The following is a 22,286-nucleotide window of genomic DNA, read 5'->3' on the forward strand; positions in this document are numbered from 1 at the left end:
ATTTCTGCCTCCCTCTAGAGACGCCCACCCATCCACAACCCTGCTGTTCTTCACAGAGCTTCCAGGAATGTCGTAATGCTTCACTGTCAACAACAATGGAGAGCCAAGGACGATCAGCTGTTTAACCAAAAAGAAAGAGAGCAGAGAAACAAATGAATTCAGTTGAAACAATGAAAAATTTGGGAACAGAAGAAAATCTTTAAAGCTCAAAGCTATAATAATATATAGGCCTACCTTGGAGAGATTGAGAGTTCAATTCCAAACTGCCTCAATACAGCAAATATCACAATAAAGCAAGTCACATACGTTTTGTGGTTTCTCAGTTCATATAAAAGTTATGTTCAGACACCTGTACTCATATGTTCAATGAAGCACTACTCATAATAGCGAAAACATGGACTCAACCTAGGCGCTGATCGATGGTGGACTGGATTTAAAAATGTGGCATATATACACCATGGAATACTATGCAGTCATAAAAGAATGAAATCATGTCTTTTGCAGGAACGTGAATACAGCTGAAGACCATTGTCCTAAGTGAATTAGTGCAGAAACAAAAAAAGAAATACTGCATGTTCTTACTTAAAAGTGAAAGCTAAACATTGGGTACACATGGTGGACATAATGATAGAAACAATAGACACTAGGGACTCGAAAAGGGGAGAAAGGGATGGGGACAAACGTTGAAAAACTACTTACTGGGTACTATATTTACTATTTGGTTGAGGGGTTCAGTAAAAGCCAAACCTCTTAATTATACAATATATACACATGCACATGCACCCCCTGAATCTAAAAAAAACCCCAATACTGTGTTTACATTATATTGTAGTCTAGTAAGTGTGCAACAGCATTATGTCTAAAAAAAGTATATACTCTAATTAAAAAATACTTTACTGCTAAAAATGCTAATGATCATCTTAGATTTCAGCAAATTATAATCTTTTTGCCACTGGGGGGTCTTGCCTCAGTGTTGATGGCTGCTGACTGATCAGAATTGTGATTGCTGAAGGTTGGGTTATTTGTGGCAATTTCTTAAAATAACAATTAAGTTTGCTGCATTGATTACTTTCACAAAAGATTTCTCCATAGCATGAGATGCTGTTTGATAGCAATTTACCCATAGCAGAACTTCTTTCAGATTTGGACTTAATCCTCTAGAACTCTACCACTACTTTATCAGCTAAGTTTATATTATTTTAAATCTTTGTTGTTATTTCAACAGTGTTCACAACATTTTCACCAGGAGTAGATTCTGCCTTAAAAATACACTGTTTTTGGCTGGGCGCAGTGGCTCACGCCTGTAATCCTAGCACTTTGGGAGGCCGAGGTGGGTGGATTACGAGGTCAGGAGATCGAGACCATCCTGGCTAATGGTGAAACCCGTCTCTACTAAAAATAAAAAAATTAGCCGGGCATGGTGGCGGGTGCCTGTAGTCTCAGGCTACTCAGGAGGCTGACGCAGGAGAATGGCATGAACCTGGGAGGCAGACCTTGCAGTGAGCCGAGATTGTGCCACTGCACTCCACCCTGGGCGACAGAATGAGACTCCATCTCAAAAAAAAAAAAACAAAAAACACTTTTTTTCTCTCATCCATAAGAAGTGACTCGGCCAGGTGCAGTGGCTCATGCCTGTAATCCCAGCACTTTGGGAGGCTGAGGAGGGCGAATCACTTGAGGTCAGGAATTCGAGACCAGCCTGGCCAACATGGTGAAACCCTGTCTCTACTAAAAATACAAAACTTAGCCTGGTGTGGTGGCAGGCACCTGTAGTCCCATCTACTCAGGAGGCTGAGGCAGGAGAATCACTTGAACCCAGGAGACAAAGGTTGCAGTGAGCTGAGATTGCACCACTGCACTCCAGCCTGGGTGACAGAGCAAGACTCTGTCTCAAAAAAAAAAAGAGTCCTCCTCCATCCAGATTTGATCATGAAATGTAGCATTCAGTCACATCTTCAGACTACATTTCTAATTCTAGTTATCTTGCTATTTCTACGACATCTGCAGGACTTCCTCCACTGAAGTCTTTAACCCTAAACCATCCATGATGGTCAAAATCAACTTCTTCCAAACTCATATTTGTGTTGATATTTTGACTTCCTCTTATGAATATGGATGTTCTTAATGGCATCTAGATGGGGCGAAGGTTTTCAATTTACTTTGCCCAGATCCACCAGAGGAATCGCTATCTGTGGCAGCAATAGCCTTACAAAATGTATTTTTTAAATAATAAGACTTGAAGTTGAAATTACTTCTTGGTCTATGGGCTGCAAAATGGATGTGGTGTTAGAAAGTATGAAAACAACATTAATCTCCTTGTACATCTCCATCAGAGCTCTTAGGTGACTAGTTGCATTGTCAATGAATAGCAATATTTTGAAAGAAATATTTTTTTCCTGAGCAGTAGATCTCAATGACGGGCTGAAAATATTCAGTAAACCACATTGTCAAAAGATATGCTGTCATCCAGGCTTTGTTGTTGCATTTACGGAGCACAGGCAGAGTAGATTTAGGATAATTCCTAAGGGCCTTAGGATTCTCAGAATGGTGAGTGAGTATTGGCTTAAAGTCACCAGCTGCATTAGCCCTAAACAAAAGAGTCAGCCTTTCTCTTTCTTTCTCTCTCTCTCTTTTTTTTTTTTTTTTTTTTTTTTTTTGAGGCAGAGTCTCAGTTTGTGACCCAGGCTGGAGTACAGTGACACAGTCACAGCTCACTGCAGCCTAAACTTCCTGGGCTGAAGTAATCAACCTGCCTAGCCTCCCAAATAGCTTGGACTACAGGTGTGTACCACCACACCTGGGTGCTTTTTAAAATTTTTTGTAGAGACAGGGTCCTGCTGTGTTGCCCAGGCTAGTCTCAAACGCCTGAGCTCAAGCCATCCTCTTGCCTTGGTCTCCTGAAGTGCTAGAATTACAGGTATAAGCCACTGCACCTGAGCCTTCTTTTGAAGCGTTGAAACCAGGTATTGACTTCTCCTCTCTGGCTAGGAAAGTCCTAGATGACATCTTCTTCCAATAAAAGGCTGTTATGTCTATGTTGAAAATCTGTTGTGTGCTATAGCCACCTTCATCAATTGTCTTATCTGGATCTTCTAGATAAATTGTGGCAGTTTCTCCATCAGCACTTGCTGCTTTACCTTGTAATTTTATATTGTGGAGACTGCTTCCTTCTTTAAACCTCATCAAGCAGCCTCTGCTAGCTTCAAACATTTCTTCTGCAACTTCCTCATGTCTCTCAGCCTTCATATAGTTAAAGAGAGTTAGGGCCTTATTCTGGGTTAGGTTTTGGCTTAAGGGAATATGTGGCTGGTTTGATCTTCTATCTAGACCACTAAAACTTTCTTCATATCAGCAATAAGGCTGTTTTGCTTTTTTATCATTCATGTGCTCAGTATAGCAGCACTTTTAATTTCCTTCAAGAACTTTTCCTTTGCATTCACAACTTGGCTAACTGTTTGGCATTAAGAGGTTTAGTTTTTGACTTATCTTGGCTTTCAACATGCCTTCCTCACTAAGCTTAATTGTGTCTAGCTTTTGATTTAAAGTAAGAGACATGCAAGTCCTCCTTTTCTTGGACACTTAGAAGCCAATGTAGGGTTATTAATTGACCTAATTTCCATATTGTTTTGTCTCAGGGAATAGGGATGCCTGTGGAGAGGGAGGGAGATGGGGGAATGGCCAATCAGTTGAGCAGTGAGAACACACACAAAATTTATTAAGCTTGCTCTCTTATATGGGTTTGATTCATTGTACCCTCAAACAATTATAATAGTAACATCAAAGGTCACTGATTACAGATCACCATAACAGGTAAATTAATGAAAAGTTTTAAATATTGTGAGAATTACCAAAATATGACACAGACACAAAGTGAGCATATGCTGTTGGAAAATGGCACTGATAGACTTGCTTGGTGCCGGATTGTTACAAACCTTCAATTTGTAAAACAACAATAGCAATAACAAGAACAAAAACACAGTATCTGTGAAGCACAATAAAGCAAAGCACAATAAAACAAGGTATGCCTGTATTCAAAGAGATAACTACTGCATTTATGAAAAAAGAAAATCATACTTAAAAATTCAGAGAAAAACACCTAGAAAAAACAGTAGAAACAGTAACAAAGCAGTAGACATTTGAATAATATGGTTGAAAATAAAAGTTCTCCCAGAAAACAGGACAAAAATGAAGAAGTGGAATATAGGAGAGACAAGATAAAAATTTAGAGGATCATTCACCATGGTAGTGATATTAAGAAAAGAAAATTTAGAGGATCATTCAGGAGACTAAACATCTGACTGGTAGGAGTCCCAGAAAGACACTAGAGAAAGGACAGAGAGGAAATTATCAAAGAAATATTTTAAGAAAATTTTTCATAACTTAAGGACAGGAATTTCTAGATTGAAAGTGCCCATTGAATGCCCAGGACAGTGAATGAAAGAAGACCCACATGAAGACATACAATTTTGATGTTTTAGAATGGTGGAGATAAAAGAGAAGATCACAAGGCTTCCATAGAGGAAAAGACAGGTCACATGGGAAAGATCAGAATCAGAATAGCATTAGACAGACTTCTTACTAGCCATACTAGGAGACAATGGAGCAATGCTGTGTAAGTTCTGCAGGATTTCTGTACTTACAAATCCAAACCATCAATCAAAGATGAGTTCTCAGAAAATATATGTGCAAGATTTAAAATAAATTAACACCATGCATTCTTCATTTGGAAGGCATTGGAGACTGAACTCCACCAAAATAAGAGGGAGAAGATCAAGAAAATGTGAGATATAGGAAACAGTTTACAATGAAGTTAGAAGCCAAGGGAATTCCCAGGATCATAGGTTCTAGGATTATGGCTGTACAACAGGCCTAGGGTGCAGTTAGTCCAGATGTGAGCAGGAGGATGGAAGGCCACAGGAGGGATGTAGCCAAGAAAATATTGGAATTAATATATTACCTAATATATTTGCCCATATCGAAGGCTTTATAGTTATGTAGAAAAGTTTAATGCTGATGTAGCTACATATGTAGAAAACTAGACAAGTGAAAAGAGAAGAAAATTATGGGAGGAGTAAAGATACAGGTTGACGTTGGGTTTAGTGGTCCAGAGGATGAGCTTTGTAGTCAGGCTATCTGAATTTGAATGCTGTCTATAACACTTACTACTACTAACCGCATACTCTTGAGGAAATTACCTTTCTGTCCTTCAGTTTCCTCACCTTTATGGAGATACTAATCATACCTACCACTTTAGTCTACTCCTGCTTCTATAACAAAGTACCACAGACTGAGTAATTTGTAAATCATAGAATTTTTTTTCCTCACAGTTCTGGAGCCTGGGAAGTTCAAGATCAAGGCACTGGCAGATTCAGTGTCTGGTAAGGGGTCATTCACTGCTTCCAAGATGGTGCCTTTGTGCTGTGTCCTCCAGAGGTGACAAATGCTTTGTCTTCACGTGGCAGACAGGATAGAAGGGCAAAGGGGACTAACTTTCTAAAGATTTTAAAAGGCACTAATCTGTTCTATGAGGGCAGAGCTTTCATGACCCAATAACCTCCCAAAGGCCTCACCTCTTAATATCATCCCCTTGAGGGTTAAGTTCCAATGTAAAAACTTTGGAAGGATGCATCCATTCAAACCACAGCACCTACTTAGCATGTTGTTATGTGGATCAGATGAGCTAATACATGCAAAACCATTAGATCAGTAGAAACAGTACTAGTAATCATAGTAATAGTAGTAATAGTTGTAGTGGTAATAGTAGTAGGTGCTCAAAATTGTTAACTATTATTTCTATTATTGCTATTATTTTTAAAATTGAAAAATAATTAAGATGTTTAATACTTTTCTTGAGAAATTTTGTGATAAGCACCCAGAAGAAACTGTTTAAAATAATAAATCCAAAACAAAACATTTTTAATGACCTATAGTGCCACCACTCAAAGGTGAAATTTTTAAACATGTAGGTGTATTTTTTCCCTGTGCATTGTTTTATTTATATAATTGTTACATTCTCTCTATATAATTTTGTGTTCTGCTTTTGTTTTTTAACATAAAAGAACCATATTACCTGTAATGCAAACTCTAATTAAAGAGTTTTTGTTGACTGCATTATTTTCCACTAAATGTATGGAAAATATTTCATTTAACCAAGTATCTATTTTTATATATTTGGTTTGCTTTGTGAATAACATTGGGTGATGCTTTTCTAAAATACATTTCAAAATTTAATTTTATTATTAAAAATATAATACATGTTTATTATAGACATTTTAAGGTGCCAAAATAAGATCAGTAAAATTAATGTAACAGTAATCTAACTACCTAGAGATAAGCACTGCTAGCATCTTCATAATGTATGCCTGTTGTCTTTTTTCTTGACAATATATATTTTTTATTTCTTTTGCAAAATGTAGAACTTTTCTTGTAGATGGTATGACCACCTTTTGATATCTTCTATGGCATGTTGGTGTCAGCAGAGTGTTTAATTGTAAATTTTGGGATCTTATTTTTTAAATTGCTTTAAAATTTTTCAGTGTTTCACAATGATAGTGTATTGAAAATCTTTACAGCTACACATCTATTTTAAAATTATTCAAAATTATTCCTTAAATTCTTAGAAACAGAATTGCAGGTTCAAAAGGTATACATTTAATATGTATTGTCAAATTTCTCTCCATGAAAATTCTACAAAACTCTATGCTCACAGCCTTGTCAACACTAGGTTTTCTGATATTATCTTTTTAATTCCATAAAATGTCTCCTATATTTAGAGTTATTTTTCTTCATTAGATTCTTAGGTACAAAGAATATTAGAAGTTTAAGACTTTTACTGTTTTGAAAAATTGCTTTATCCAAAGAGGACAGTAATAATGTCTGCTACTCTGTCTTCTCACTAATGATGGGATTGTTATATTCTTCACGTGGATGATAAGCGAAATGTTGACAGGTTAACAGAGTAGATCTTAAGCCTTACAGTACTCCAGGCAAGATAGCATGGTGGCTCAGACCAGGGTGGTGGCAATGGAAATGTTCATATTCTGGAAATTTTTTTTGAAAACACTATTGACAGAATTTTCTGATCAGTTGCATATATGATTTGTAAGAGAGATTAAAGAGTCAATGATCACTCTATGATTTTTGGCCAGGGTGACTGGAAAATTGAAGTAGCCATTTAAGAAGCTGGGAAGATTATAGGAGAATCATGTTTGTCAAGCAAGATCAGGAGCCCAAGTTTGGACATGTTAAGTGTGATGCTTATTTAATAAGTAAGAGATGTTGAGTACATAGTTGGATATATGATTCTGGTGTTTAGAGGAGAATTCTAAGCTGGAGATATAAATCTAAGAGACATCAGCATATAATTGAGTACAATTATATCCTGTATAATTAATTAAGAGAAAACATTAGATGAAATCACCGAGGAAGAGAGTGTCAAAAGAAAAGAGGAGGATCAAGTACTGATCCCTGGGGGTACTCCAATGTTTAGGAACTGTAGCGATGAGAAGAAACCTACAAAGGAGACAGAAGCAGCAGCAAGAGAAAGGAGAAAAACCAGGACTGTGTGGTTCCTGGTAGGAAATTGAAGGAAATATTTCCAAGAGGAGGGGTGATCAGCTATGTCAAACGCTGCTTATACATCAAGTAAGATTAAGACTAAGAATTAACTGTTAGATTTAACGATATAGAGGTAGCTAAATAGTGACCATGAAAATACAGTTTTGGTGAAGTGGTGTGGTGAAAACCAGATTAGATGGGATTTGATTTTCAAGTGATTAATATTATAAAAATGCCCAATAATTCAACTCTAAGTGCCCAAAATCTCCATTTCAAGGGTACTCATAAGAAGTCTAAGTAAATTTTGAAGTAAATCTGGCAATTTTACCCTTAAAAAACTACAAAACATTAGTCCTTTACTTGACTGTAATGGGGAGGAACATGTCTCCCTCTGTTGATTATTTGCAATAAGATTCACCAGGGACTCATTTTAATTGCCTTGGTGTAGTGTGTTCCCTGGTACCTTGGCTTTTTTTTTTTTTAATTATACTTTAAGTTTTAGGGTACATGTGCACAATGTGCAGGTTAGTTACATATGTATACATGTGCCATGCTGGTGTGCTGCACCCATTAACTCGTCATTCAGCATTAGATATATCTCCTAATGCTAACCCTCCCCCCTCCCCCCACCCCACAACAGTCCCCGAGTACCTTGGCTTTTAAAGTGGTATTGAGCCACAATGATCAGATATGCCAACAGGCCATTATATGTTAATAGAATTTTACTAGCATATTTGTAGACTGTTAATTTGATTAAACTTTCATGTCTTGGTAACTTTTCTTTATAGCAGAATAAACGTAGGAGATTCTGATTTGGTAGGCCTGAGGGTGTCTAGGCATTTTTAAAAAAAATCTGATTCTGCTGCAAAGCCAGGCTTGGAAAACTTTGCTTTAATAGGAACAGGATTCTATAAATAAGAGCTAACATTCATGATAGTGGCAGGCTCAGCTTTTACTTGATCACATTTATTGTAAGTGCCCTAGTCCTAGCATACACATTTAAAGCTCCCTGATAATTTTCACCAGATTGTGACTTCCTCAATAGAAGTAACAAAAATAGCCTCACCTTTAGACACAGGGGTACACAGAAAATTTCTTTTATGTGCATAAGCAAGAGAGAAATTATATTTACAAATTGGAAAAGTAATTAAGTGAAACTTTCATCCAAAAATCAGATATTTAATAAACTTTTAATTCCCTTTTGTAGTTTCCTTTTAGTTTAGTTTAAACAACATATACATTTTAAATACCACTCATTACATGCTGAGGGTATAGATAACAGTTTTGGCACTTTAAAAAAAGCTGAGGAATGGATGGTTAATTCTCAGTGATATTTATTCATTTTCTATAGTGAGGATTCTCTAGTATATCAAAAGGATCTGGAGGGTTGGTGCATGGCTAGAGAAAGTAAGAAAATAAAGAAGATGAAATGGAGGTGTTGGGGAGGGATTCATAGAATGGAGAGAATGGGAAGAATGTTTTCTTTAAAAAACCTTTCTAAGCTCATAATTTGTTATTCCTCTTAAATGAAATAATGAAATTTGGATCCTTAAATCTTCCATTTTTTCCAGTTCTCTTCTTCTGGAGAGCTTTTCGTAGTTTAAAGACCTTATGAAATCTTTGATTTTCGATTGTGACCTATGATCTGTGGGCTTCTTTTATTTTCACTGGTTGGATTATAATCATATTTGAAGTCTTATGATTCTTTTATATTGTCCAAAGAAAGTTACATTTAATATTTGGTGACTGCTCTAAGGAAAACATAGTAATTTGGGGCAGCATAATAATCACTGAATGTTAGAATAAGAAGGCATAGCTTGTTACAGTATATTATAATCTTTACAGTGTATATTGTTTTGCACAATTCTGTAGGTCAACTGGGCAGATATGCTTTATGTAGTGTCAGCTGGGATGCTATTATATCTGGAAGATGCAAACTTGCCTCAATCACGTGGTTGGAAATTGATGTCAGTGTTGGCTTGGAATTCACTGGGTCTGTCAGCTAGGGACATGATTCTCCTCCACATGGTCTTTTTATGTGATTGCTTGGGCTTCCTGACAGCATGGTGGCTGGATTCAAAGGAGAATTCTACATGCATGAAAATGGAATCTGCAGATCTCAGATGTTACACAGAGCTGTAGTTTGAATGTTTGTCACCTCTAAATATCATGTTGAAATTTAATTGCCATTGTAACAGTATGAAGAGGTGGGACCTTTTAAGGGTGATTAGGCCATGAGGGCTGGCTGCACTCACAGGCCTGGGATTGGTGCCTTATTAAAGGGCAAGTTTGATTCCCTCTTGCTTCTGTGTGTGCTCTCCCCCTCTCTCTCTGGCTCGCTCTCACCCTCTCTTGTCTTCCCTTACCTTCCCTCCCTCTTCCTCCCTCTTGCTACCTCTTTCCCTCTCTTCTCCCTGTCTCCTTCCTCCCTATGTTTCTCCTTCTCTCCCTTTCCTTCTCTCTCCCTCTCTCCTTCTGCTTTCCTTCTCTCCTTCTACCATATGATGACACAGCAAAAAGGCCCTCACAAGTTGCTGGCACCTTGATATTGGACTTCCCAGCCTCTGGAACTGTGAGCCAACATATTTCTGTTCATTCTACATTACCTAGTCTGTGATATTCTGTTACAGCAGCACAAAACAGACTAAGACACACAATATCACTTCTGTCTCATATTTTTCACAGGGCCAGCTCAGATTCAAGGGGAGAAGAAATGATTTCCACTTTGCCATTAGAAGAGTTACAATTTGTTGCCTTCTTTAATCAACCACAGTTTGTCCTTTGGCCACAAATTATTTGTATTTATCACATATGCAGAATGCACTGAATTCCTCCGGAGACCCCTGAAAAATCTTATTCCATTATAGTATCAGGCTCAAATGCAAGGTTCAGGTTCTCATCATCTGAATTAGGTCCAGGTGTAGATAAGGCTTCTTAGATGAGGTAGCCCAGGTGTAGACCCTTGAACCAAAAAGATAACCTGAAATACAGGGTAGATAGGGGCAGGATGACTGCAGTAGACACTCCTGTTCAAAAAGTGGGCAATAGCTACTCAGCAGTCACTGGTCCATTGAATTTCTGATACTGAATCAGGTATGTCACTGGTTTCTCCTGCTTTGGCAGAAGGGAATATATGTTGATTAAGGCTCTGCTTTGCTTCCTGGGAGCAGTCCTTTTGTGGTTCTTGGGTTCATCCTCTGAGTCAACATTTTTTTTTTTTAAAAAAGAAATGTGCCGGGCTTTAAGCTAGCTATCTTTCTGGTCTGTTTCCTGACTATAAAAAGTTTGAACTGACTGTCCATTTTGGTCTAAGCTGGTGTGGTTCCAGTGATATAATTCTCTTAAGAACTTCACAGGTTTCATGTGAATCTCATTGGCATTTACCCCATTAGACAAATCCACATCCACAGATCTTTTTGAGATAGGTCCCTCTCTACTGTGAGTTAAGATGCTATGGGACAATGCCCTGAAGATTCCTACTAGCCTTTTTGTTTAGGTGAGAATGTCTATGAGAACCTACAAGATTCTTAGAAACTCTTTTGTCTAGCTGAGGCCCTTAATAGTTTTCGGAACTCTTTTACATAGATGATTTGGTAAAGGCGAAACAGCCTTTAGTCTTTCTGAGTTATAACAAAGGGTTTTAAAACTACACCCTTGACTTACTCTTGACCTTGAGGTTACATCTTACTGGCAGCACCTTGGATTAGATCTTTGCTCTGAGGCTGTTTCTTTGAAAATCTATTGCACATTCAAGTTGCTTTGTTCATTTGTTTGCTTCTTATGCAAGCATCACTTCAGAAGCACATGATTTTGTTTTTTTCCATTATTGGTTATATTAACTGTGATCACTTGGTTAAGGTGATGTCTCCAGTTTTTTTTTTCACTGTCAAGTTGTTACTAGGATACATTTTGAAGGTAGAATTGAATGTTCGGATTTGACTGAGAGAGTTATGCATTAGACATGTTGAATTTGAGATGCCTATTTGACATCCTAGTAGAGACTGGTTCAGAAACAGGGGTGCTGGTAGATTGGAAAGATGAGGTAGTCTTGTTTTCATTTTTCCAGTGAATACAGAAGTGAGATTATCTGAAGGGAGTGATAATGAGGGAGCACAGTAGAGATGTGAGGAGAGAGATTTAGAAGGATCTTCTCAGAGTAAATTGACTGGAAAAGCATAGCGGGCTTAAGGGCAGTGTTGTGATGAGGGACCATTTAACAACTGTGATCCTAAACCAGCCTATGACCATTCAAGATGTTCTATTTCTTGGAGTCAGACTTTGATTAGTAGAAGGAGTTTTACTGTGATTGAGGTTTGGTCAAGCAAGTACAGTGGAAAGAGGGGTAAATTAGTTTAGAGTGTGTGCAGGGAGGTGATTTATCAGGACAGATCATGGAAGATAAACTGGATTAAGTAGACAAGAAGGAGGTGAGGAGAGTGAAAAAGTGGTAGATAGGCTCAATGGTTTTAAGTTCCAAAACAGTGAGAGAGAGTTCTAGAGAAAGATGAATAGATATGAGATGGTGAATAGGGTATGTGAATGATTGAAATCAGGATTTGGGATGCATTTCATCTATGTTCTGGTTTAATACCATACCAGCTTTATGAAGTGATACATATATATATTTTTTACTGTCTCCATTTTAAACAGAAGCAAATTATGTTGATCAAGATTAAGCAGCTTGGCCAAGGGTACACAATTAGTAAATGGCAGAGCTTGGATGGAAAATTAAAATATTTGTTTTTGTTTTTAACTCCCAAACCTTTGTATAATACTATACGAGCTGTCTCTGATTCATGGCAGTTGCCCACTACACAAAGGATAATCATTATTATGACTGAAAATGTTTACATTATATTTGTTTTGCTTTTTTAGGCTTGTTATGACATGCAAATGAAAAAAGGTCTCAGAAAACATTTCTAATTTTATAAACATCTTACTTCCTTTAGAGAATGAGTGGCCTTTAGAAATTGGTTGAAAATGATTTTTACTTTTATATTTCAAAGTTCACAAACAAGCATTCACACATCATTATTAAGCTATTAGTATGGAGTGAATTCTACCTGACCCATTTACATTAATATAAAATTTCCTTTATGTTAAGGAGGCCTTCCATTTTCCTACACTTAAAATGATTTAAGTAGATCCCTATATAATGATGAACAATGATGTTCTAAAGAAAATAACGAGATAATTTGATTATCTCTACTTCAGGAAGCTTCAAGAAAATTAACTTAGGTTCTAACTTGATGATAGTAAAGATTTTATGGTTTAGTAGAGGGAAAAGTGAAAGTTTAAATTTAAGGATTCTCACCCTAATCATTAAAATAACAATGCTTTGCAGACTTTCACAATATGCAAACAAACAAGACCAAATTGCATGAGCTGTTTTTGGTTTAAAATTACATGGAGCACTTTCCAGCAATACTTGTATATAGAGGCTTGATTGAAATAGCCGCATAATTCCTGAGCAGAGGGCTTTTCTTTGCTGTAATTACATTCGTGCAGTGACTCATATTCTCTTAATGCCTAGATTTTATAATTCAAAGGGAAATGTTCCCTTGAAATTTGAAAGCCTGGAGGACTCAAAAGTTGTTTTTAGATTTTATTATTATTATTACTACTACTATTCCTACACCACAGCTAGTATTCCTCTGAGGAGTATTTGACTTAGGTGATTTTGATTTCACTCATGCTGGCTGCAGTAGTGGGGTTTGACTCATGTGACAGTGAGAGAGCAAGGGTCCCAAAGATGTCTAGCACAGGGTAGGGTGTTCTGCATTCAGGGACTTCAGAACTGGAGACGTGGGGCTTTCACTCTGGTATTCACCACCGTACAGCTCAGTTTCTTTTAAGTGTCAGCTTACTTTTGACTTTCTGTTTCTCTTTCCTTCATCAGCTGAATGATTTTTTTCTGAATTTACAAGTTCAGATTCCCAGGAGAGGGAACCTGGCTGGCTCTGCTGATAAACATGCCTCTGTATGATGATGTTTCTCTCCTACATCTGGGGAAGTTTTCAAGACTGATAGCAAGGTTGGAGGACAGTCCTTTGCAAACACCTGGCTAGTATCTCTCCTGTTGTGGGTAAACAGGGTGTGATGTGGATGCTGGAGCAATTACCAGTTTTGCCTGAGGCAGGTCTTTCCATATAATTTTATGTTTTTGTTATAAGCCCTTGGAAATTTGTGAAATATATAATATACTCATGATGAAGACCAAAAAAAAGACAATTTTCAATTGGATGTACAACAGGTACTTTCTTCACCACTCTCCTTTCCAACAATATTGTTCAGTTCTCTGTAAAGAATCATGATGGTCAAGGAAGGCCTGGCAGGAGAATCTTGATTGTTCAAAGACAAATGTTCTTGTCAAAGGATTGGTTTAGGAGTGGCCATATAATGTAATTCTGGCAGAAGATACTTGAGAAGATGAATGCTAAGAGCTATTTTTGAAAGGGCTTGTTCACTTTTAAAAATAAATACAAGGCTTTTTTTCTTTTTTTAATCTTGGAATAATGTATTTTTTATAAGATGGTGAGAATCGCAGCCATCATATCAGGGTCATGAGAGGAGCCAGTTAAGAGAGCCCCGGCTACCATGCTGAGGGCAGAGCAGAAAGTTGTAAACACCCCTCATCTCATTAATGGCACTGAGCCACCACGTGAGCCAACCCTGGAACTGCCCTGATGTCAGATGGGAAGATTACTTTGATGCAATGGTAGCCTCCAAGTATGCTTAGGTGAGCTATCCTAGAGGTGAGGGAACCAAAAGCTCCCACAGACTAAATTCCAATCCTCAAATCACATAATTCACTAAATTAATTTAAAGTGCACAGTGAGAGGCAAGAGGGAAGATTATTAGGTTGGTATACCTGGGTTAGGGGCAAGTAGGGTAGAGGGGCCATGCCAGCTAATCCTGGGATACATAGTGTTCATGTTCATACATCTGCATATGCCTTCCCCACTGATGGTGTGGTTACAAGGACCAGAGTTGAGGTTTGGGCAAGCCCCAAAGATAGCAGTCGTCCCAAGCTAATAACACCTGCTCAAGTGTCTGAGAGATACTGGGACAAGTATGCCTAGTCAGTGGCTGTGGCTTGCCAGTTAGCCTCACAAACAGTCATGAGTTCTGTTGTGTTTATTGGACAGATAACAAATGGAGCAGGAAAGAGTATCAGCAATTGTTAATCAGGGTAATTTTGTACCCCAGTGTACATTTAGCAATGTCTGGAGACATTTTTGATTGTCATGACTGGTGTATGTAAGAGATGCTACTGGCATCTATTAGGTAGAATCTAGGGATGCTAAGTGTGCTACAGTGAACAAGACAGCCTCCCAAGACAAAGAATTATCTGGCCCAAAGTATCAATTGTGTCGAAGCTGAAAAACCCCCTCATGAATATTAAGTACATAAGTATATTTAGTGTATCCTGGATATTTAGTGCCTCTTATATATTTAATATATCATGAACATTTATTACTCATATGCTTCAAGAGTAATTGACATTTCTTGATCTTGCAGCCCTTTCTGTCAGTGTGTAACACATATACAATCTTCTTTTTATACTTTATACATCTGTGAATTCTGTTCATGTCTTACTAGCAAAATATATACTGAAAATATCTTAAAAGGGTTTGCCTATATTTTATAAACCTCAAATTTATTTATCAAGTAGAACTGAATATCCTCAAAAGCAAATTTATATTATGCTAGCCCCGGAATTTCAAAGAAGAAATAAGATGATAAATGTCCTGATTGTTTAATATACTTTTTGTTGTGTTTTCTACAGCTTGCAGCTGAGAGCGTGCTAGCTGATTCTAACATAAAGTCAATAAGAACATCTATTCTAAAGATAAATGAAGCATTGACTTAGACTATAATTATAAGTTTTCTAAGTAGTAATATAAGTGTCAGATAATACAGGATTATGGTGCCTGCATTAATGTAATGCTTGTTTGATCGTTCTGTTTACATTTCAAGCAATTGTAGGCATGGTGCTTATCATGATGAACCTCTGTGCTCAAAAATGCACATTTTTAGATGATTGGAACAGTTTTAGTTTGATGACCTTCAGTTCACTTAAGGAGTTTTTAGTTGGCTCAATGTCTATTAATAGAGCAACACTAGAAATTTATAGCTTCATGCATTTTTTAAAATTTATTAATGATAGTTTTATTTATATTTTAGTGCTTTAAAAGATTAAACATATTTTATGGAAGTTGTGTCTTGAGACCCCTCCATTAAAAGGGAAAGTTTTTCATATATATGAAATTAAAGGGAAGCATATTTAAGATTATAGAAACATGTAAATGTTGTTTAGGATTGATTTCAAAAAAGAATAATTTTCAAATGTTGATGGTATATATTCCATTTCATTTCTTTTAACTTTCTTTGCCTTTTTTTATTTTATGATGAAACCTAACATTTTGTCAGATGAAAATATCACATATAACACATTAAAGAAATGGTAAGGCATAATATACAATTAAAACTGTTTGCTAAAAAGTTAAAGTAAAAAATTAAGGACAATATGTCTTCAAAATAGTGATGTGCTTACGGTAGTTTCCTGGAATTATTGGCTGGTTCAGCAGAATCAGCTGTGCTCAGCAATGGAGTGACAGGTGGTGTAGGCAGTTCAACCTCATGTCCTTTTAGAAATACTGGGTGTGTGTGTGTCTGTGTGTGTGTGTGAGTGTGAGAAAGAGAGAGAGAGAGACCTATAAAGTGTTGATTTGGGGGGCTTAAAGAATTGTTAAAGCAGATATGTGTAAACTAGATCCTGATTTTCGTGTTTTACATTTTTGGGATCCTCTTTAGTCATCATTTATTTTTGTTGTTGCAGTGATTTGCTGTCCTCTGAATACGTAGAGAGACACATTGAACATGGAGGCAAGACTGTGGAAGTTAAAGTAAGTGAAATTTTCCTACTTGTGGGGAAATTTATTGAGAATCTTTTAATACTACTGATTATTATTTTAATTTTCAATGATATTTCTAATGTACAGTTTTGAGGGTTTTAAAAATACTTTATAATTTGAAGTTTTATCACCCACTTTGGAAAAATGAAACTTTACTTTTAGTTATCAGAAAAAGAATTTTTAGGGTACTGTAGGAATTGCTAGACTTAATGTTTTATAGGATTGCTATAGCTCAAGTACTAGGTTGGTGCAAAAGTCCTTGTGGTTTTTGTCGTTACTTTTAATGGCAAAAACCCCAATTATTTTATTTTATTTTATTTTATTTTATTTTATTTTATTTTTTTGAGACAAAGTCTCGCTCTTGTCGCCCAGCTGGAGTGCAATGGCACGATCTCAGCTCACTGCAACAGCGCGATCTCGGCTCACTGCAAGCTCTGCCTCCTGGGTTCAAGTGATTCTCCTGCCTCAGTCTCCCGAGTAGCTGGGATTACAAGCGCCTGCCACCACACCTGGCTAATTTTTGTATTTTTAGAGGAGAGGGGGTTTCACCATGTTGGCCAGGCTGGTCTCGAACTTCAGACCTCAGGCGATCCGCCCGCTCCGGCCTCCCAAAGTGCTGGGATTACAGGCATGAGCCAACGCGCCTGGGAAACCCCAGTGACTTTTACACCAATGTTTAGTTCTTTCTTAGATTATGTCACTGAAAGTAGTTTTTGAAATTTGCCTTTAATGTTACCACTGAGAACCAAGAGGTGAAAACTTGGGTCCAGGGTAGGTGTTTGCCTTTGCATTCAGCTGTGTAAGATTCCCAGCCCTGCCGCCCCTCCACCCTGCCCCACCCCACACCTCCACCGGTAAAATGTAAAATTGTTAGATCTACAGGAGATCAAGGAGTTAAAAATACCTGGAGACAGAAATCTCAGGATACTGGTTATGACAGGTAAACTGTGAAAATATTAACACAAAAATAAAAGCCTCCACCAGCTAGAGGCATAAGAATGTGGGGGTTTTCCCCCAGATCTGCAGATGGTATAATCTGAGAGCATATGAAAACAAAAGCCACCCAAGTGTAGGGCTTCCTTCTGCTCAGTGTTTAGTACAGTGACTTTTGGCCAAGTGTTTATTTTCTTCTGAATAGTGTTCAGACTATCTATTTTACTTTATCTGAATTATAATCCCATTTGTTCATATTCATTTCCTTTTTCTAATTACAAATTAGATAAATGCTCATTTTAGAAAACTTGTAAACAGAGAAAAGGAGAACAAAAAAGGAAAACTTTATCCTTAAACTCATCACTGAGAGATAAATGTTTTCATTTTGTTATTTGAGTGTTTTTTTGTCATATGCACACATTTGTATATATACATAGATATTTATATAGTATCATATGTAGCTACAATACTGTATCTGCTTGCTTCTGTATCATTTTGTAAACATTTGCCAAGTTATTTTCCCATAAAGCTTTGTTCAGTTTTTTATGTACATTTATTACTGTAGTAAAGCTTTTTATTTAAACTGTTATCAGTAACCAAAATAAATTATATTGTCCTATTCAAATGACAATCTGAAGATAATTGAGTTTTTCCATTACATATATATGTAAACTAAAAGAAAACTTTTCATTATGGAAAAGTTTAAACATACTTTGAAGTGAAAAGAATGCTATAATGAGGGTTGGGAGCCAAGATGGCTGAATAGGAACAGCTCCAGTCTACAGCTCCCAGCGTGAGCGATGCAGAAGATGGGTGATTTCTGCATTTCCAACTGAGGTACCGGGTTCATCTCACTGGGGAGTGCCGGACAGTGGGTGCAGGACAATGGGTGCAGTGCACCGTGTGTGAGCCAAAGCAGGCCGAGGCATCGCCTCACCCGGGAAGCGCAAGGGGTCAGGGAATTCCCTTTCCTAGTCAAAGAAAGGGGTGACAGATGGCACCTGGAAAATCGGGTCACTCCCACCCTAATACTGCACTTTTCCAACAGGCTTAACAAACGGCACACCAGGAGATTATATCCCACACCTGGCTCAGAGGGTCCTACACCCACGGAGTCTCGCTGATTGCTAGCACAGCAGTCTGAGATCAAACTGCAAGGTGGCAGCTAGGCTGGGAGAGGGGTGCCCGCCATTGCCCAGGCTTCAGTAGGTAAACAAAGCAGCCCAAAAGCTCGAACTGGGTGGAGCCCACCACAGCTCAAGGAGGCCTGCCTGCCTCTGTAGGCTCCACCTCTGGGGGCAGGGCACAGACAAACAAAAGACAGCAATAACCTCTGCAGACTTAAATGTCCCTGTCTGACAGCTTTGAAGACAGTAGTGGTTCTCGTAGCACGCAGCTTAAGATCTGAGAACCGGCAGAATGCCTCCTCAAGTGGGTCCGTGACCCCTGAGTAGCCTAACTGGGAGGCACCCCCCAGTAGGGTCGGACTGACGGACTGACACCTCACACAGCCGGGTACTCCTCTGAGACAAAACTTCCAGAGGAACGATCAGGCAGCAGCATTTGCGGTTCCCCAATATCCACTTTTCTGCAGCCACCACTGCTGATACCCAGGCAAACAGGGTCTGGAGTGGACCTCCAGTAAACTCCAACAGACCTGCAGCTGAGGGTCCTGACTATTAGAAGGAAAACTAACAGAAAGGACACCCACACCAAAAACCCATCTGTACATCACCATCATCAAAGACCAAAGATAGATAAAACCACAAAGATGGGGAAAAAACAGAGCAGAAAAACCGGAAACTCTAAAAGTCAGAGTGCCTCTCTTCCTCCAAAGGAACGCAGCTCCTCGCCAGCAATGGAACAAAGCTGGACGGAGAATGACTTTGACGAGTTGAGAGAAGAAGGCTTCAGGAGATCAAACTACTCCGAGCTAAAGGAGGAAGTTTGAACCAATGGCAAAGAAGTTAAAAACTTTAAAAAAAAATTAGACGAATGGATAACTAGAATAACCAATGCAGAGAAGTCCTTAAAGGACCTGATGGAGCTGAAAACCATGGCACAAGAACTGCATGACGAATGCACAAGCCTCAGTAACCGATGTGATCAACTGGAAGAAAGGGTATCAGTGATGGAAGACGAAATGAATGAAATGAAGCGTGAAGAGAAGTTCAGAGAAAAAAGAATAAAAAGAAACGAGCAAAGCCTCCAAGAAATATGGGACTATGTGAAAAAACCAAATCTACATCTAATTGGTGTACCTGAAAGTGACAGGGAGAATGGAACCAAGTTGCAAAACACTCTGCAGGATATTATCCAGGAGAACTTCCCCAATCTAGCAAGGCAGGCCAACATTCAAATTCAGGAAATACAGAGAATGCCACAAAGATACTCCTCGAGAAGAGCAACTCCAAGACACATAATTGTCAGATTCACCAAAGTTGAAACGAAGGAAAAAATGTTAAGGGCAGCCAGAGAGAAAGGTTGGGTTACCCACAAAGGGAAGCCCATCAGACTAACAATGGATCTCTTGGCAGAAACTCTACAAGCCAGAAGAGAGTGGGGGCCAATATTCAACATTCTTAAAGAAAAGAATTTTCAATCCAGAATTTCATAACCAGCCAAACTAAGCTTCATAAGTGAAGGAGAAATAAAATACTTTATAGACAAGCAAATGCTGAGAGATTTTGTCACCACCAGGCCTGCCCTACAAGAGCTCCTGAAGGAAGCAGTAAACATGGAAAGGCACAACCGGTACCAGCCACTGCAAAAACATGCCAAACTGTAAAGACCATCGAGACTAGGAAGAAACTGCATCAACTAACGAGCAAAATAACCAGCTAACATCATAATGACAGGATCAGATTCACACACAACAATACTAACCTTAAAGGTAAATGGGCTAAATGCTCCAATTAAAAGGCACAGACTGGCAAATTGGATAAAGAGTCAAGACCCATCAGTGTGTTGTATTCAGGAAACCCATCTCATGTGCAGAGACACACATAGGCTCAAAATAAAAGGATGGAGGAAGATCTACCAAGCAAATGGAAAACAAAAAATGACAGGGGTTGCAATCCTACTCTTGGATAAAACAGAGTTTAAACCAACAAAGATCAAAAGAGACAAAGAAGGCTATTACATAATGGTAAAGGCATCAATTCAACAAGAACAACTAACTATCCTAAATATATATGCGCTCAATACAGGAGCACCCAGATTCATAAAGCAAGTCCTTAGTGACCTACACAGAGACTTAGACTCCCACACAATAATAATGGGAGACTTTAACACCCCACTGTCAACATCAGACCGATCAACGAGACAGAAAGTTAAGAAGGATATCCAGGAATTGAATTCAGCTCTGCACCAAGCAGACCTAATAGACATCTACAGAACTCTCCACCCCAAATCAACAGAATATGCGTTCTTTTCAGCACCACACCACACCTATTCCAAAATTGACCACATAGTTGGAAGTAAAGCTCTCCTCAGCAAATGTAAAAGAACAGAAATTAAAACAAACTATCTCTCAGACCACAGTGCAATCAAACCAGAACTCAGGATTAAGAAACTCACTCAAAACTGCTCAACTACATGGAAACTGAACAACCTGCTCCTGAATGACTACTGGGTACATAATGAAATGAAGGCAGAAATAAAGAGGTTCTTTGAAACCAATGAGAACAAAGATACAACATACCAGAATCCCTGGGACACATTCAAAGCAGTGTGTAGAGGGAAATTTATAGCACTAAATGCCCACAAGAGAAAGCAGGAAGGGTGTAAAATTGACACCCTAACATCACAATTAGAAGAACTAGAAAAGCAAGAGCAAACACATTCAAAAGCTAGCAGAAGGCAAGAAATAACTAAAATCAGAGCAGAACTGAAGGAAATAGAGACACAAAAAGCCCTTCAAAAAATCAGTGAATCCAGGAGCTGGTTTTTTTTAAAAGATCAACAAAATTGATAGACCGTTAGCAAGACTAATAAAGAAGAAAAGAGAGAAGAATCAAATAGATGCAATAAAAAATGACAAAGGGGATATCACCACCGATCCCACAGAAATACAAACTACCATCAGAGAATACTATAAACACCTCTACGCAAATAAACTAGAAAATCTAGAAGAAATGGATAAATTCCTCGACACATACACTCTCCCAAGACTAAACCAGGAAGAAGTTGAATCTCTGAATAGACCAATATTGAAATTGAGGCAATAATTAATAGCTTACAAACCAAAAAAAGTCCAGGACCAGATGGATTCACAGCCGACTTCTACCAGAGGTACAAGGAGGAACTGGTACCATTCCTTCTGAAACTATTCCAATCAATAGAAAAAGAGGGAATCCTCCCTAACTCATTTTATGAGGCCAGCATCATCCTGATACCAAAGCCTGGCAGAGACACACAAAAAAAGAGAATTTTAAATCAATATCCTTGATGAACATTGATGCAAAAATCCTCAATAAAATACTGGCAAACCGAATCCAGCAACACATCAAAAAACTTATCCACCATGATCAAGTGGGCTTCATCCCTGGGATGCAAGGCTGGTTCAACGTACGAAAATCAATAAACGTAATCCAGCATATAAACAGAACCAAAGACAAAAACCACATGATTATCTCAATAGATGCAGAAAAGGCCTTTGACAAAATTCAACAGCCCTTCATGCTAAAAACTCTCAATAAATTAGGTATTGATGGGACGTATCTCAAAATAATAAGAGCTATCTATAACAAACCCACAGCCAATATCATACTGAATGGGCAGAAACTGGAAGCATTCCCTTTGAAAACTGGCACAAGACAGGGATGCCCTCTCTCACCACTCCTATTCAACATAGTGTTGGAAGTTCTGGCCAGGGCA

At 38.1% G+C, this 22,286-nt stretch overlaps 1 protein-coding gene across 35 annotated transcripts in view; it reads left to right on the plus strand.

The window, feature by feature from the left end:
• The window catches only part of ADAM22 (ADAM metallopeptidase domain 22), a 269,774-nt gene that overhangs the window by 125,194 nt on the left and 122,294 nt on the right, over positions 1-22,286 (plus strand). For all 35 annotated transcript variants that reach the window (XM_016957687.4, XM_016957691.4, XM_054655918.2 and 32 more), the window contains one exon: positions 16,400-16,466. In XM_016957687.4, coding sequence (XP_016813176.1) covers positions 16,400-16,466 — 67 coding nt within the window. The remainder of the gene's footprint in view (positions 1-16,399; positions 16,467-22,286) is intronic.

Source organism: Pan troglodytes, chromosome 6, assembly GCF_028858775.2.
Source record: "Pan troglodytes isolate AG18354 chromosome 6, NHGRI_mPanTro3-v2.0_pri, whole genome shotgun sequence".
Lineage (NCBI taxonomy): Eukaryota > Metazoa > Chordata > Mammalia > Primates > Hominidae > Pan > Pan troglodytes.